The sequence below is a fragment of the Solenopsis invicta genome, chromosome 3, assembly GCF_016802725.1.
Source record: "Solenopsis invicta isolate M01_SB chromosome 3, UNIL_Sinv_3.0, whole genome shotgun sequence".
Lineage (NCBI taxonomy): Eukaryota > Metazoa > Arthropoda > Insecta > Hymenoptera > Formicidae > Solenopsis > Solenopsis invicta.
Window position 1 is genome coordinate 20,826,617 of NC_052666.1, and position 17,190 is coordinate 20,843,806.

Genomic DNA, 17,190 nt, shown 5'->3' on the forward strand with positions numbered 1-17,190 from the left:
TCGGCTAAGCATTAATGAAGATTCTCCTCCGCGTCATATCACACACGTTATCGTGATATCTGATAAGTAAACCGTCGTGATTTGAAACACTTTATCGGAATATAAAGGATAATTTGTGTGAGCATCGTTAAAAATGGAATTTTTATTTTTTATTCAAATTTCAGATGAAAATTCTCTTGAGGAAGAAAATTATTATTTATTGCAACATTTCAACTTTCAGCGATAAGCATTTTTGTAAATTAATTTACAAATGAATAATAATTAAGAGCACTCTTTTAATATTATCATCTTGAGGAATCTGCTTTTATAATTTTATGTATCAAAACTCAGCAGCGAGGTCGTAATAGCGGTTAGATTTACAATCGATAAGCAGTCTCCGCCGGCAGGATGGGTTCACTTACCCTCCAGGAACGATAAGAATTTTCCTGTCGGCAACACCGTCGTTGGTCGGAAATCATTTCAACGCCCGGCGTCCTAGAAGACGCGTTTCGATCAGTTTTGAGATGTCCGTGAGGAAACGCAAGCGATAAATCACAGCACCGTATCTTCGCAATAGTCGTTCCCAAACCAAGGAAACGCTTCCCCCAAACTCACTTTTTATAACACCAGAAACTTTCCTATTTAGAGGAAGACATTCCATTTATTGTTTTAGCAAATATACATCGCGGAGGAAAATGAGGAAATTATTTTTTAAGAGTTTATTAAGTTGCAGCAGGTATTATTATTCTTTATGTGTTCAATACTTGTATTATTTGCCTTAAGAGTGAATTATTAGAAATTATCAAATTTTCGTAATGTAATGATCTATCTGTGTCTTATTTGGAGCAGTTTGTTGTTCAAAACTCTCGCTATGCAAATTTTATACTTGAATGTAAACAAAAATGACTCACCTAAACAAAGCTTAAAATATTTAATTGAATTATTACGGGATTAGAAGCACACACCTAGAATCTGTTAATTAACGTAAATTTAAATTTAATAGCTATTAGGAGTTTAGTGTGATTCGTTCAGAGAAACATGCAAAATTTCTTGATTGCAGATATTTTATAATGTAAAAAATGTTATTTAATTCATAATACTACTTTCTCATAAAATTTGCAAATAAGTACTATAAAATATAATTTTGTGTAAGAATCCAGAGCAAATAACAAATTAAAAATTACCTTTAAACCATTAAGAGAATTATGTTCAAATTTTACAGAGAAACTCAAATGTAATGATAGAAGAATTTATTAAATTAAAAAATTTTGAATAAATGCCAAGTATTTGGAGATGTGACACTGTAAGGAAATGTACGTCCTTAAAATAGTGTTTAGTTATTTTAATGTCTTGCAACCTATAAAGTAGAAAAACGTCTAACGAACTTCTTTAAAGTGTAAAAAAAATTTTTTATCTATGTTAATGAATTTTTATTCAAAATAATATTAACGTTAGAAAAATATAAATTATTCCGTATAATAACGTTAAAATTTAAAATTTAACGTGCAAAATTTGTCATCGCTTACAATTCCGAATATTACAGCTTTTAAGATCCTCATCTTTGTCTTTTCCGGCATTACGGAATTAAGCTGATGAAACTACACGATAAGTCGCACAAACTTTTCCATTTATCATAAGTTTCAAAGTTATCTTTCCGTACGTACTATACGCACGTACTATACGTAGCCCGTATAGGTGTGAAGAGGATTGAATGAATTAAAACGCGAATTATTCAGACCGCAAGTTTTCGCGTCGCGCGGTAACCACGCGTGTAAAGGATTAAGCGCAAATATACGGACGGCGTGATTTCGGGACTTGCGCGTCGCGACGCTGGTAAGTCCGCGTCTTAGGGGGGTTCGCGGCAGGAAGATCCACGCGGCCACCGCAATGGTCCGTCGCGCCTCGTGGCGAGTGTTAAACTCACTGGGCATCAACGGGGATTCAACGAACGTACCCTTTGAAATTTCGACGAAGCGGATTGCGAGTCATCATCGAGAGGATGACACCGGGCAAGCTGTCATTGTGAGTAAAATTATATTGATTAATCGTCAAAGCAAAAATAATTCGCAGAGTAGTTGGACATTGCCACGCATTTTGCATTTATTTTAATATTAATACGGTGCTTTATATTTTAATAGCGTTATCAAAATGCTTCGATTTTATATTTTTGTTCCTTAATTCTCCATTGGAATAAATGAATATTATTTTGCTGTGAGAACAAAAAATAATTGCATTTAATAACAATTTATAGTCATTTTTAGTGCACATTATATATTTATAGTTGTCTTAAATATGCACATTATTACTAATAGTTATTGTTATTATGTACAGTAAATAATAAGCGAATGTTAAAAAAATAATTATATACACTATATTATAATTGCATTTATTATGTAAAGATGTATACTTTTTTTATTCATATCTCAGCATTATAAATATTTGAAGTTATTATTTGTAGTAAAATTTTTATAGTTGGTAAAGCTATGAACATAAAATTATTACTAACATTATAGCAATAATAACTATAAAAATGGAGCTTTTAACTGTAATTATTAGTATGCAATTGTAGTTACAAATACTACTTTATTCTTAGTGTTAATTGTTCTTAAACATATTAAATTTAATTAAAATCATGAATAAGTGCGAGAAGTTAAGAAAAATAATTTTGATTATTTATATTTTATGTTATATTTAAATCGTAATGCTATCAAGTCATATTTTTTTAAAGATGTTTTCATAATAATTATTTTATCGTTTGTTTTGCAAACTTCTTTGTAAAAGCCATCAACTATGCAATTATTGTAATATGTGCCATTAATTTGACTGAAACAATGAAATTAAACAATTAAAGAACTTAAGACATTTGACTCAAATTTAATTTGTTATTCATTACACTTAAAAAATAAGTGTTTAATTTTAAGATATTAAAATGTAATTCTTACGACATCTACATTTAAAACACTAACATATTTAAAGCTGTTAAAGATTTTAAATTTTAAACGTTTTAGTATTTTAAATTCAAACACTGTTTAAAACCAAAATATTTTTAAGTATTTAGGAAACAGAGACAGAAATAAAACATTTTAATATCTTGAAGTTAAACACTGCTTTTTTAAGTATAAGTATACACGTTAATATAATTACTTGAAATTAATGATTGGTTTACTTATAAAATTATTTTATTACATCGATATTTTATTTCTTAAAATTATTATGTTGCACGAAACGATTGCCGATGTTGCATTCTCCATATTCGATGAACGAAACGCGGCTCGCTCCGTCACTCGAAACTTTGTACGGCCCACTCGAAGACCACCTCGAATTGCCCGAAAAATGGGTGTAACATGCTCATACCATCTCGCGATTATGATATAACGGAGCGCAATGTTCTCTCGAAACAACGAAGGAAACCCTCGTGAACCACGGGTAAATGCTGCTGAATCGGCAAGTCACAAGAGGTACTCTCCTCCACTTTTCCTTGCCGTCGCGATACCAACCTCGTTTTATGCCTTAAACCGAACTTCAAACGATGCTCGTCATTTACCCCTTTGGTGCTTTTATTACATTGCTGTATCTCGAATCCCGTAGTAAAAATTAAAACGGATGTAAACGGTTCATGTTCGTTGATTTAATTTTTGAACGTTTAACACCTCTGAGAAATCACTGGACGTGAAATGTAGCATCTATTTTTCCGCATGCTGAGTTAAAATGAAATTTGAAAATTAAAATGGACATAATTAATATTAAGCTTATCCTAGACATGGCTTCTCGTTGATATCAAACGTATATTCAGAAACTCTTAGGACAGTAATCAGTCGGTTTTTTTATTTAAAATGCTCCTAAGTACTGTTTTAAGATGTTACTAATTAATTACAGAGCCGTATTAGTATTTTGAGACTTTACTCTAAAAGATGATTTTGAAAGAAGATTAGACTACGGATACAGCTCCTCCTTACATTGTTATACATTTTTCACTGTGAAACCGACATAGATTTATAAAATATCCCATAGAATTTGCAGATTTTTGTAGAGGATTTCGAAAGAGAGCAAGAAGATCTCGTTACTCTTACGTTTAACAGGCGGATGTCTTCTCGCGTGTGTCACGAGTTGCGGTTTATTGGCAGCGGATAGTCCGGTCCTTGCACCAGAACAAACTTCTGGCACGCGGACGATGCTATTTCGCGGTGACTATGTCGGAAGGGGTGATAGGGAATGTGGGCATAAGAGCTGAGAGAACGCAGCGTGCCCCAGATAACATCTCCTTGTAACATCTTTGTAACGTTAACGTCATTATCATGTCACGTTACACTGCTCGAGAAGAAAAGCCTCGAATACCGCGCGCATCTTTTTGAAACGCGTCATTGATTTTCACTCGACGTGACAGTGTAAAGTTGTTCTAAACCATTTCATTAATAGTAGATATATAAATATGGGGCGTATATTTTGTGCGATTTCAGTGATTTATATGATATTTCTCTTTTTTTTTAAATAAAAATATAATTTGAAAGCGAAAAAAATATATACCTTGAATTAATAAAAATAAATATGAATACAAAGAAATATAAATTAGTATTTAAAAAATTAGAAATATTAAATTAAATTGTTGGAAGATATCGCACGTGCTCTCAACTACGCAAAGGGATTGTTCTCGTTGCAACGAAAGCGTTATAAAAAATTTGAAAGTCAGGATCTATTAGTAATATTAACTGATTCTTTTCAGACTTAAAATGCGAGCAATCGATAAGAATTGAAATGCATTTCTCTTGATAGAACGAAATATCAACTTTAAAACCCAATCGAATATCTACGGTGAACAATGCTATTCATACAATTCATAAAGTGCACTCATGTTCGTTAAATATTTAATGAATATCAATTATCGACATATAGGACCCATTCATAATGTCAAATATAATTTGACAAACATCGACACTCTTTAAAATATATTGCGTTCTATTAATTTTTGTTACGAATCTTTTCTATCTATTTATTTATTTATTTAAAATATTGTTTCGATTTTTTAAGTTTTAGTTTAATACACAAAAAGAAATCGCATATTGCTATAAATTTTCTCATTAATTATTCTGTTTAAGCTGTTTATAATTTATTCGTACTTTCGATACAATTAACAGTTAAGTTAAAAGCTTCAATTACACTGGTTGCTAAAAAAAATTTTAGTCAAATAATCAGAATAAATGTTTTTTATAATTTTTGACGCGCTGAATCTGAATCGTCTTCCTCTGAGACATTTTTCTCAAAAATCTGCCGTGATGTTAACCTTTTTACTTATGAATTTGTATTTAGCGTGTCAAAAACTACAAAAAACACCTAGTCTGACTAAAATCTTGTTTGAAAAAATTTTTTTTTGTCAATCAGTTATTGACAGCACTAACAAAATGTACTTTACTCTGTATAAAATTAAATTACGTATAATTAATAATTTGCACGATAAAATCAATAATTGCCATACTATAATCGTCAAAGCTTCTTTCTACTACTGATTATAATTCAACAACATTTTACTTCATTTGTTAACAGACTTAGGTATCAAAATGTGAGTATAATTTTATTATTAGTTAGATATTCAAGATATATTCAAGAACGCAAATATAACGAACCGTTTATTTTTAAACCGAAGTTGAATTAAATTTTCATAAGAAAATACGAACTTCAAATTTTGCAAGAGATTTATCACTTAATTCTCTACATAAACAGAATATTGCACGCCGATATTCGTCGTCAGTGGAGTAATGAACTCGCTTCTGTGTTACATGCGTAGCCTCGTCATTCTCGTGCCACTCACTGTGTACAAGTATCATTATTATGCATTCGAGACCAAAACGATGACGGGCATCGCGGCGCCGTCATCCAAATCGCTGGAATCGACATTGACAATCGGCAGCAGAATGCCCAGAGCTACGTTGAACGATACGGTCTCGAAAAACATCACCTTGGTCCTCGAAAATCTACTAATGAATTACGAAAACAGTCAGCTGCCCACGCACGGTAAAGGTAAGAAAAATAAGGATTAATGGAATGTTTCTGCAAACACAATTGTGACTTAATAAATTTCTGCTATCCAGAAGTGATAAAAAATAAATAAACTAAAAATGAGATAAAATAGATTAATGCATCCGGTATCAGATCGTTCGTTTCCTTTTCTGAAAGTTTATATATTTTCATCAAGAGTAAGCAGAATTTCTTTTCTACAAAACGTATTTTTCTTAAAAATAATTATGCAATAATGTATGCATTCTAGTTCTTTAATTATACATTTTTACTATTGATTTAGAAGATTACGTGTAGAAAATTTTATTTAATATTTAATAATAATGAACTTAAAGAAGTTTGATTTTTGCAAAAAGATATAAGCATTGAATACACCAGATAAATTACATACAAACGCAATAAGTGTGTGTATGCGTTTAATATTGATGTTAATTTTATGAATACAAGCTATATTGCGTTGTGGTCACTCAACATCACTGAAACTATTTCATCATGCATTATGTCCCACACTAATTGCAGCATCATACGGTGGAAAATAATATAGGATATAATTGCATTCCAAAGAGCTGAGGAAGATCGTACACGGTCGGTTTAACTGCTTTAATTATCGAGAATTCGGACCCCAGGCTATGCAATGCCGAATTAATGGCAACGGTTTGTTGCACATTAAAATTAAATTTAAAAATGTATATCTATGTTTAAACGCATATCCTAATTAATTGCTCGAGCAAATCTGATCGTCACTCTACAACCGCCAGCTATTTTGGTATTCCTTTTTGTTTTGTTGAATCTATATGTTTTCAACTTTTTCCAGAGTGCTGATATTGACATTTTATAAATCACGGAGTTTTGATGTATTTATTGATTTTTTTTTTTTTTTTTTTTTTTAGGCGTACCCACGGTGGTCAAAACTAATATTTTAATTAAAAGTATGGGTCCAGTGTCTGAGCTCGATATGGTGAGATTCGAAACTTCTTAGAAAGGTGCACCAGTAAACCTATTTTTCCCCATCTTCCTTTTTTTTTATTGCGATGCTATATAAAATATTCTAAGTATATCAATTTCTAATTATTGTAATACGCATCAGTCATTTATTACAGAGATCTCATTATGTTTATATTTTCTTTTTATTAATTTTACTTTTCCATATCCTTGACACAAAGTTGATGCAAAGTAGCTCTATAAATTTAAGCCTAATGCAATACTTAAAATATATGTTACATTTAATTTGAAGTAAAAATTGATCTATTTAGCAATAATCTTTAATCGGCTGTTTATTGGTGCGCGTACATTGTTGTTAGTAGGCAGACTCGATACTCTTATCTTATCTACCTGCGAATCTGTATAAAAGTCTTGATGCAGCGTGTCCTTCCATCAGGATTACTCAATGGACTGTTATTTCCGGCAGTCGTGGCGCGACTCGCGTCTAAGCTTCCTGGGCCCGATTAAGTCCCTCAGCCTCAGCATCAAAATGCTCGAGAGGATTTGGCGTCCAGATACTTATTTCTACAACGGCAAGCATAGTTACGTGCACACAATCACTGTGCCGAACAAATTACTAAGAATCTCCCAGGACGGCGATATATTATACTCCATGAGGTTTGTTCGCGCGTGAATTTACGCACTGTGTGGCAAATCGAATCCGATTTCGTCAATACTATTCTCGGACTTCTTTTGCAAATATCAACGTATACGTTTGCAAAAAAAAAAAAAAAATATATGTATACGTATACACGCGATCAATGGATGAAAACATTTAATTCTGTGCTTAATAGTATATTCCATTGCAAAATATTATACGAAAATATAGCGTTTTACTTTTGTTGCTTTCAAAGTAGTTACAATTAAAATTTTTTTAAAAGCCAATTTATACAAAAAATATATAGAAAGATAGAATTAGATACATTAAGGCCGTTTTATTTATAATATAATCAAAAGGATAATATAAAACATTAAGTAATATATCTACATATTTTATAATATCATAATCTATATCTATTTTTAATCATTTTTTTAATTATTCTTTTTTATTGTCTCGTAATGCAGGCTCACTATTAAAGCCAAATGTCCTATGGAGTTGAGAAACTTTCCTATGGATCGACAATTTTGCCCGTTAATAATGGGAAGCTGTATGTATCGACTTTTTTTAAGTGATTACATAGTAATATCGCAACTTGGGAAGATGAGTGTTACGATGTAAAAAAATTTTTTAATTAAAAAAAATACTAAAAAGTTTACAATTATAAAATTAAAATTAATAAACAATTTTCTCTAATTTTACTTAGCAAAAAACAAGAAGTTATACAGATCACTATAATCTTTATTTGTACAATTTTATTTTATATTGCATTTATTAGTTTGTTTACACTCTTCAGTAACGAACTCTTCTTTTCTCAATATGATATGAAATTTGTATGTGTGTTTCGTTTATTTTAGTAAGTCGTGGTCCTTTTCGTTCCTATATTGCAGTTTACAAATCATTTGGAGATATCCACAGAATTTTTGTGTTTCAAGATTCAATGCTGCAGAAATATAATTCGTAAAGAAATCAGGACAAATAGTACTTCATTCGTATGCCCTCGCGCGTTATGCTATTCTTCACGTGCATAACGTTCTGATATTATCCTTCAGCGAGTGTTCGCGATCGTCCACGCCGAAGTTACGATCGCAATAAATTCGATATTCCTTTACGTTTCGGCTTTACGGGTTCTGCCTTCTGTCATAACAGCCACCACATCATGGCTTATGATACGACGTAATATCGAAATTTATTATTATAAGCGTGCTAGTAATCGATTTTTTTCGGAACTCGAGATTTGAGATTAGTCATTTGTATTCAGGCTGGCTAAAGAAATATCCGAGTGGGATAAGGCATCATAAAAGATTTGTTTGACAAATGTATGTTGAATTTTTGGATATTTAGGATTCATAATCGAAGAACACATATAAAAAAAAGAGAAATAAATTGATCAATGCTACGCTTATTGGGTATTTTTTTGTCACTGAATAGATAATCCTAGGATAAGTATGACACATTAAGTGTCTAGGATTATCTATTATAAATTCTGTGGATTATCTATTATAAGTACATACGTCTAGTCTATAGATAAAAAAAATCACTTTTTTTTTGAAGAATTTTTTTTTAGGTTTTTTAAAATAAAATTTTTTTTATTAATATATTATAAGAAAATGCGGATATCTTCGTTAACCGTCTCTGAAATATTTCTAATTGAAAAACTTCCGGATGTTTAAGATTGATAATCGAGAGATAAATATAAGAGAGAAATATTTTTGGGATGATTAATTATTTAATTATTCATTTATTCATATTTATAAAATTTATAAATGGAATATTTCTAGAATATCATCGAAATAAATGCGAGTATCTTCAGCATATTTCTAAAATGCTTCTAGTATTTTGTTAAACAATTAGTATTTTGCAAGACGATTTTTTTAGTTGTATTATGTTGTTATATTACTCTCTACTTGTTAGATGCGTACACATCGGGACAGTTGGTTTACGAATGGCAGGAAGGTCTGTCGGTGAACTTTATGCCCGGAATGGCATTGTCGCAATTCGATTTAATGGGCTCGCCGTATAGAAATCTTACATTTTTCCGTCGCGAGGGTGAATTCTCGGTACTGCAAGTATCCTTCAACTTGCAACGTCACACTGGATATTTTCTCATACAAGTAAACACGCACAAATCTTAGTAAAAAGTGATTAGCAGATATCTCTTTTATACGATGTAATAAAAAGATTTTTTTACATCTACAGGTTTATGTGCCATGTGTTTTGATAGTTGTGCTGAGTTGGGTGTCTTTTTGGATTCATCGCGAGGCAACGAGCGATCGAGTGGGTTTAGGTATCAACTTACAATGAATAAGTATCACGTTACAATTAATTTTTAAATCTGCCCTTTCCATCGCTTTTCTTCACACTTTCATCATTCTGCGCTTTCATGATTTACCCTTTGTCGTAAAGAAAATTCTATACTTGTTCAGCACTCTTTTCCTGATTTCTTCTCCTTTATGAGTATCGAAAATCTTACAGACCTTAGGCACCGTGCGCCTGCGACGTCTAAATAGAATATTCAACCCCACGGATAACACTGTATCATAAATTCTCCAGGTATCACTACTGTATTGACGCTATCGACGATAAGCCTCGATTCCAGAACGGATTTACCGAAAGTTAGATACGCTACCGCTCTGGATTGGTTTCTACTGATGAGTTTCGGTTACTGTATCGCCACTCTCTTGGAGTTCGCCGGTGTTCATTACTTCACGAAGGTGGTAATCGCGATATTTTCCCAATGGATTTTTTGTATGAAGAATAATTCCCAATATATCTTTCTAAAGACATATAAAATGATTACGATCTCCAAGTATGTTTTTATCTTTGTAACATGTATTTTTGATCTACACGTTTTTTGTGTTCACGTTACATAATGTTGGCTCAATAAAATTGCTGCATTTAGAAAAAAATTATTCAAATAATATCCAAATTTTTTTTTCAGTGCGACTTGAAATAAAAACATACGTGGAAAAAAAAGATGAAATTTAATTTAATATTATCCGAATTTTGATTAATTTTCAGATTGATAGCGGCGAAATTCCTCTGGACGACGAAGAATGGGAAGAGTGGAAGGACATCGCGGGTGAGGAGTTCGAGGATACATTTCGATCGATGATTTCTTGTAGCCCTCAGGCTGTTCATCCGGAGATTAATACTAAAAAGCGTGGTTCTCTTATATCAGCATTATATAGCGTTAGTTCTATATTTTAAAAACTGCTACAATTTGTAATAAAGTCATTCTAAATAATGTCAAAGACAGAAATCCGAGAAATTTTTAAAAATATAGGAGCTCTTCAGATATTTTAAAATTTTTACATCTTCTGCCTTGCTGTAAAAATTTTTAAATTAATTAAATTTGCTGTACTTCACAGAAACTTAATTTAGAAAAGATCAAAATGCAGAAATTGATTCTGCAAATTTATTGAAAAACTAGACTAAAGATTTCTTTTTTTCTTTACGAATCCTTTATGATTTCTCCTAAAATTATTCTGTGAAATATCAAAATTTCATGTGAAATATCAGTTACTCAAGTTTCACTTTCGACAGGACGATGTCACATACGAACGAGATTCCTGCCATTCTATCACAGTCGCTATTTCTTCGAAACCATCGACAATGGAGAGACAGACGCAAACTGAGTTTATTTTACCGATATGGCGGCAATTTCTTTATTGCCTAGCAGGAGATGATGCTTTCAGGTACATTATGTATGCTTACTAAGAAAACAAATTTTATAGAGCACGTAATATTTTAAAATAGCTATTCAATTTTTATCGCAATTTAAAAGACTTTAATTATTATATCTTTATTTTTATTGTTTTATTATTATCATCTACACGGAAAGAATGTTTTTGCTGAAGTATCTAAAACTAACTAATTGTAAGATACAGATCTGAAAATAATTTTGTTGAGCAGTCAAAATAGTTACGTAGGATATTCAAGTGTGATGAGCGAGATTGCCAAATGTTTTGACATTCCAGCAACTAATTTAACTGTCCTACACAATTATTTTAATGGTCCAAAATTATCAGATCTGTATCTAACTAAATTTTGAGATACTTTAGCAAACCGTTCTTTCCATGTATTATTTTGACTACATTTATAAAGTAATTAACAAAAACTAATTTGTTATATTAAAGTTTTAAATTATGAAACATTTTATACAACAAGGTTAGAAAAATTAAAGTTAATAACTTAGAAAATTAAAATATAATATCAATTATTAATAATAATAATAATGCGCCAAGATCCATTGTGGCCAAAAGTGGATGTTTCATATATTTCTAAAATTAATTTAGATATATTAAAAGTTGCATGAAAAAACTAACTCAGTTGCATTAGAATTAAATTAAGTTAAATTAAAAGTTAATTTTGAAAAACATTACATTTATATTAAATTATAATATTATATTTTCAAATTAGATGACTCTAAGTAACAAACAAATTTACAGAAAAAAATTTTTTTTATAACATTTATCCTGAAAATCAGTAGTCAGAACAATAATGTATTTTGAAGAATTTTATAAGATTTTCTGTATTTATTAACCATCTACAACACAGTAAAATATGAAGTATATTTGATTATTTTTACTAAACAATATAGTGAAATTTCAATAATTTTAAAATATGTTGAACAGTTTAAAAGTCTTTATTGTTTTAAATAAAATAAATTATAGTAGTGTTAAACATACATATATCTTATATAAATTTTACAATGTAGCATATTTTCGCTCGACTAGTTGCTTACATGATAATTTTACTATACAGCAGAGTAAGAATTGATTAGTGTGCTGTTTATACTATAAATAGACAATATATAACATATATCGATATAAAAAACAGCGTATCACATAAGGCAAAAAATTTGTAATCCAGAGGTCCTGAGTTTAAATCCTACTAAACATTTTTTAAAAGACGATATGTATAACATTAAATACATTATCATATAAAGATACATAAATTTTGTATACAATTGTATATCATTATATGTATAAGAAAATTTTGTCTCAATTTGTAAAAATTTTGCCTAGAATATTTTACAATGTCACATGATAATTTTTATTAAGCAGTTTTAAAATGTCTTTTTTGGATATTTAAAAAATTCTTATAATTGATATTTTTTACGTAATATTTTGGTTACCGAATTGTTTCAAGTTTATCACCACACATAGTAAAATTTGTAGCGAATATTGCAGTAAAATATACGAAAAATTCTTTCCGTCTTATATTGACTATAAAAGAGATTATGCGGTAATAATTAATATTTAAAATTGTAGGCGTCGCCGGCAGCGAGAAGCGGCTAGTAACTATCGAAAATGCGGCTATCGTATGTCAAGAAGGCACATAAACAGCGTGTCTTACATCGACAGAGTGGCGCGAATAGTATTCCCCGCGTCTTTTGGTCTGCTGAATGTCTGCTACTGGGTAGTTTACGTTACCTATCAAGAGGAGTTTAAGTGGCAGGATCCGCCATTCGGATCGATAACGCCAATCTCCCATTAACGAAATATCAATAATAATAATGGCAAACATATAGTATATTGTGAAATGTAAGGAAGTGGAATTATCTTTAAAATTAAATTATTAATCGGAAATTCGTACGTAATGTATATATTAAGCCATAGATTTAATATTGCAATATATAAGCTTATTCCAATATTTATATCGATAAAATATCTATGTACCATAATTATTTTTAGTTATCTCAGTTATTTTCATTTAAGTACTTTCAGAGAACCCATGAAAATGTATTCAGAACTTGCTGTCTTCAAGGGTGACATCCGATCTCTACGTCGCTAATTGGCTAATTTAATATAAAATATTCTGATTGCTCCTAAAGAAAAGTTGCGCTGTAAGTGGCTGTGATCAATTGCAACGTAATCAAATGGCTGTCGCCCTCAAAGTTGCCCACAATGAACGAGAAATTAATTTATCGAATACTCTTCAACATCATCATAGGAGCGCGATATTATTCGTCGAGCGACCAAATTTAACGGTTACGCGATTGGCTCTTACTTTCAGATCCGGTTGAACTGGCAAATTATATTCATTTGACTCGTTCTGCAGAACAAATCGTCGAGTCCCCTACATGCAAGGCCTGCGACTGATTTGCTGGGCGAAAAACCAATTGTGTGTTTGATACTCCGCAACATGACAATTGCACAACTGTTGTTTCCGTTGAACGTGGTTTTGCCAGGTTTTGCGTGGTTCGCGATCTGCTACATCCAGTTTCGAAAAATTGGTTTCTAAATTGATGCAATGCTGCTGTGTGGATAAGCTACTTTAGGAAAAATCGAGCTTGGCGCACTACATCGAAAGAAAAAAAAGATAGCCGTTTTCTAATTGCAGTGTGCAATTATCACGCATTTTTTCTGTGTACATTTCACAATCACACCGGTTCGCAACATGGTGGTTGGATACAACCGAAACATGGCACTTTGGTTCAACATGAGAATCCGTACGTGTGATGTTACATACATACGCACACACATTTATGAAACGACAAGAAAATACTCAAATAGCATCTCAGTTTTAACGAATCAACATCTTTCTTCCCCCTCCCCGCTCCTTCCCTTCTTCGTGTCTGCTTTTTCATAAAATTATCCTTAAAAAGATGTATCTGTATAAAAGTTTCTCTACACATATAAACAACAAAAAGTTTATCATACACAATTTAACTTTCAAACATTATTACAAAATAAAGAATGAACAAAGATGTCTGCTCACAAATATATTACATCTGAAAAAATCAAAAGCTATTTTTTCCTTCTTTTTTTAGAAATAAATAATGAAGATGCAATTGTTTTTAATTCTTTGTCCAAGTTTATTTTCTATGAATGAACAAGAATTAAGCATCTGTAATTTAATCTGATATAACTTAATTTGATACAACTAAATCTAACTTAACTTGATTTTATTATTTAAGAGAAATTTATATGGATTTTGAAAATACAGTTTTGCTAATAATTGTGCACTAATTTGGTGAACCATATAAGAAAAGAAAGCAAATGCTAATATTCAACTAAACTCTATAGCTCAGAACTGTATAAACAGTATAAAATATAATTACTTAAAGAAATTAATTTAGTGACAACAAAATTACAAAACTTAAACAATTCAAATCGAATAATATTTATGCTAACTAGCATCTGTAAGATCCTTTGTCTCTGGAAAAATGAATTATTTTGATCACTCGCAGTATCAATCACAATATTTAAAATATTATCTTGAAATTACAAGTTAGTTATCACATACTAATGCTCTTAACATAACTACAAGTCTTCATTTTTCCTTAAAAAAAAGTGTTATAATTATTGATTCAAAGTAGATAAGAAAGAAATATATTTTATGGTATAAAATATTCTTTGTTGCAGAATTAAAGACTAATTAAAACAAAGTCAAGAAATTTTGAAGAAGTAAAAGTTTCGTAATGGACAATAAAAATCAAACGTATGAGGAAATTGATTGTATTGTCAAAATCGAGGAGATGGAACCTGAACAAGATTTCAGTTCTGAAAATCAGGATGCTAATTTTGAGGAAGTTTCCATGGAAAAACAGCATGTCATCACAACGCGAAGACGTAGAGGTAGACCCAAAAAAGTGCAAAGTACGCAATACGTGCCAAAAAAGTACGTTTATTCTCCGGAAATCAGTTTAAAGGATCGTTTTCGACCGATTCGGCCGAAACCCTTACAACCCACTTCGATACTGAGGCATAAATTTATACCATCCATGTCGAGTACGCCTGAACCACCAAATCGGATTATTGTCTCAGGAATTGACAGAAATGTTGACATTGTCAACAGTAACATCAATAGCGGCAGTAAAAAGAGTATTAATAATAGTAATACCGAAAATCTGCCGGTTACTAAGAAAAAGAGAAGTAGTAATTGTATGAACAGTAGTATTGATAGTAACAAAAGTAGTAATAATAGTAGTGATTTACATACTAAACCAATATCCAAATCTCATAAGAGTAGTATCGAATTATTTTTTGCGAGTATGGCACAGACCGTGTTGAATTTACCTAATGAAGTACAAGCGGACATTAAAATGCAAATCTGTCAAATTGTTACCAAAGCAGAGATACAACACTGCGAATCACAAACAAAGTCCAAGACTGAAAATTAAATTTCGAAAATTGACAATCTGTTATTAGTTTAGTTCTTAAATTTGTTTTATGACAATTAAATTCTTATATATGTATCAAGTTACATATAATGCAGGCTATAATTAATACTTGACATTAGGCGAAATTAACAATAAACTTACGACCAATTTTGAAACAGTAATTACAACTAAAATATATCTAAGTTCTATTTACGTTTTATTTGTCAAAAAAATTTGCATGACTCCTGAATCAAAGTGCTCGTTTCCTCTAACAAACAAAAATGAATTCAAATTCATTTCTATCCATTTCATACCATTTTCGTTTGCTGAGTCTTTTTAAAGATGCTTCTCATCATTCGTATTTTTAAATAGGAATTTTAAATCATGGTATAAATTTTTTTTCTTTGGGAAGAAAAAAAGGATAGAAGCACACTCCTGCTATATTAAATTCAAATTAAAGTGTAATTATGGGTATATTACAATTTTAATAATAATTTTCTGTATGTACCTTCTTACATTTTTTAATATTGATTATAATTTACATTGGACATTTGACGTTGAGAATGTACGGCGAGTAATTTTGTAGTATATCGACGAAAAAATATGAAGTATTAGTTTATTACAATTATATGTGCTATAATTATATGTCGATATGTTGGATTGTAAAATTCACAATTTTTTTGTATAGAGAATATGCCGTATAGAAAAAATATATAAATAAAAATAAATATATATTTAAGAAAGCAATAATTTTTTTTGAAAATGCTATGATAAAATAACATTGCTAATATACTAATATATCAAATTAAGAGAGATTTATCATTGTAAATAGAGAGAGAGAGAGATGTAAGTTAAGAGATAAATCTGAAAATTGATGATTTAATTAATTTCTTCTAATATATTATTAAATTATATGAACGTTGTATATACCTAAATTGGAATAAAAAATATTTGTTAGAAATGTGAAAATAAAACATAAAAAGTTTATCATTTCCATCTTTGTAAAGTTATATGTACTATTATAAAAGTAAAAAATATATGATTATTTTGACATCTACGAATTAAAAAAAAATGACCAACAACTCAAAAATCTTTTTTCCATTCCTATATATTCCTAAAGATATAATAATAAACCTTTATGCAAATAAGTATCTGCAAAATATAAAACGATTAAAAAAATGTCTTTAAAAAATTATCTACACTTGATATAAATATTAAAATAGAAAAGGAATGCTATTCATAGCCTTGAATTTCTCTTGACTTATACAGAAAAGAAATGTAGTTCATTCAGAGTTATGAACATTGTGTATTTTATAATTTCACTTGCAGAAGCAAAAATAAATTATTAATTGCTTTTTCATGAAGACAAACTATAGTATGTATAAGTGGTACACTGAAAGTGATTTAAGAAAGTGATTTAAGAAAGTGATCCAAGAAAGTAAGATATTAAAATTATTTAACTCTTATATCTTATTTAAGCTACAAACACGTTGGACGAGTACAATAGCATAAA

General features: G+C 30.4%; 1 protein-coding gene across 3 annotated transcripts; it reads left to right on the top strand.

Annotated features, from left to right (window-relative positions):
• The first annotated feature begins 1,833 nt into the window (after positions 1–1,833).
• Positions 1,834–16,750, top strand: LOC105203961 (gamma-aminobutyric acid receptor alpha-like). Of its 3 annotated transcripts, XR_005574381.1 has the most exons (14): positions 1,838–2,001; positions 5,518–5,533; positions 5,759–5,991; positions 6,879–6,946; positions 7,367–7,587; positions 8,035–8,117; positions 9,482–9,681; positions 9,767–9,854; positions 10,121–10,281; positions 10,589–10,759; positions 11,114–11,265; positions 12,844–13,116; positions 13,300–14,024; positions 14,941–16,750. XR_005574381.1 is itself a non-coding variant. In XM_026139094.2 (11 exons), the coding sequence occupies exons 1-11, from the start codon at positions 1,979–1,981 to the stop codon at positions 13,067–13,069; spliced, it is 1,626 nt and encodes a 541-aa protein (XP_025994879.2). In that variant the 3' UTR covers positions 13,070–13,256. The 3 variants fall into 3 exon arrangements, 1 of the variants encoding a protein (XP_025994879.2); XR_005574380.1 differs by lacking the exon at positions 5,518–5,533 and having other exon boundaries at positions 1,834–2,001; XM_026139094.2 differs by lacking the exons at positions 5,518–5,533; positions 13,300–14,024; positions 14,941–16,750 and having other exon boundaries at positions 1,979–2,001; positions 12,844–13,256.
• The last annotated feature ends 440 nt before the right edge of the window (positions 16,751–17,190 follow it).

Coding starts and splice junctions, on each gene's coding strand:
- LOC105203961 (XM_026139094.2), top strand. CDS start 1,979: ATGACACCGGGCAAGCTGTCATT. Junction 2,002..5,758: donor ACACCGGGCAAGCTGTCATT/GTGAGTAAAATT, acceptor TTACATGCGTAG/CCTCGTCATTCTCGTGCCAC. Junction 5,992..6,878: donor GCTGCCCACGCACGGTAAAG/GTAAGAAAAATA, acceptor TTTTTTTTTTAG/GCGTACCCACGGTGGTCAAA.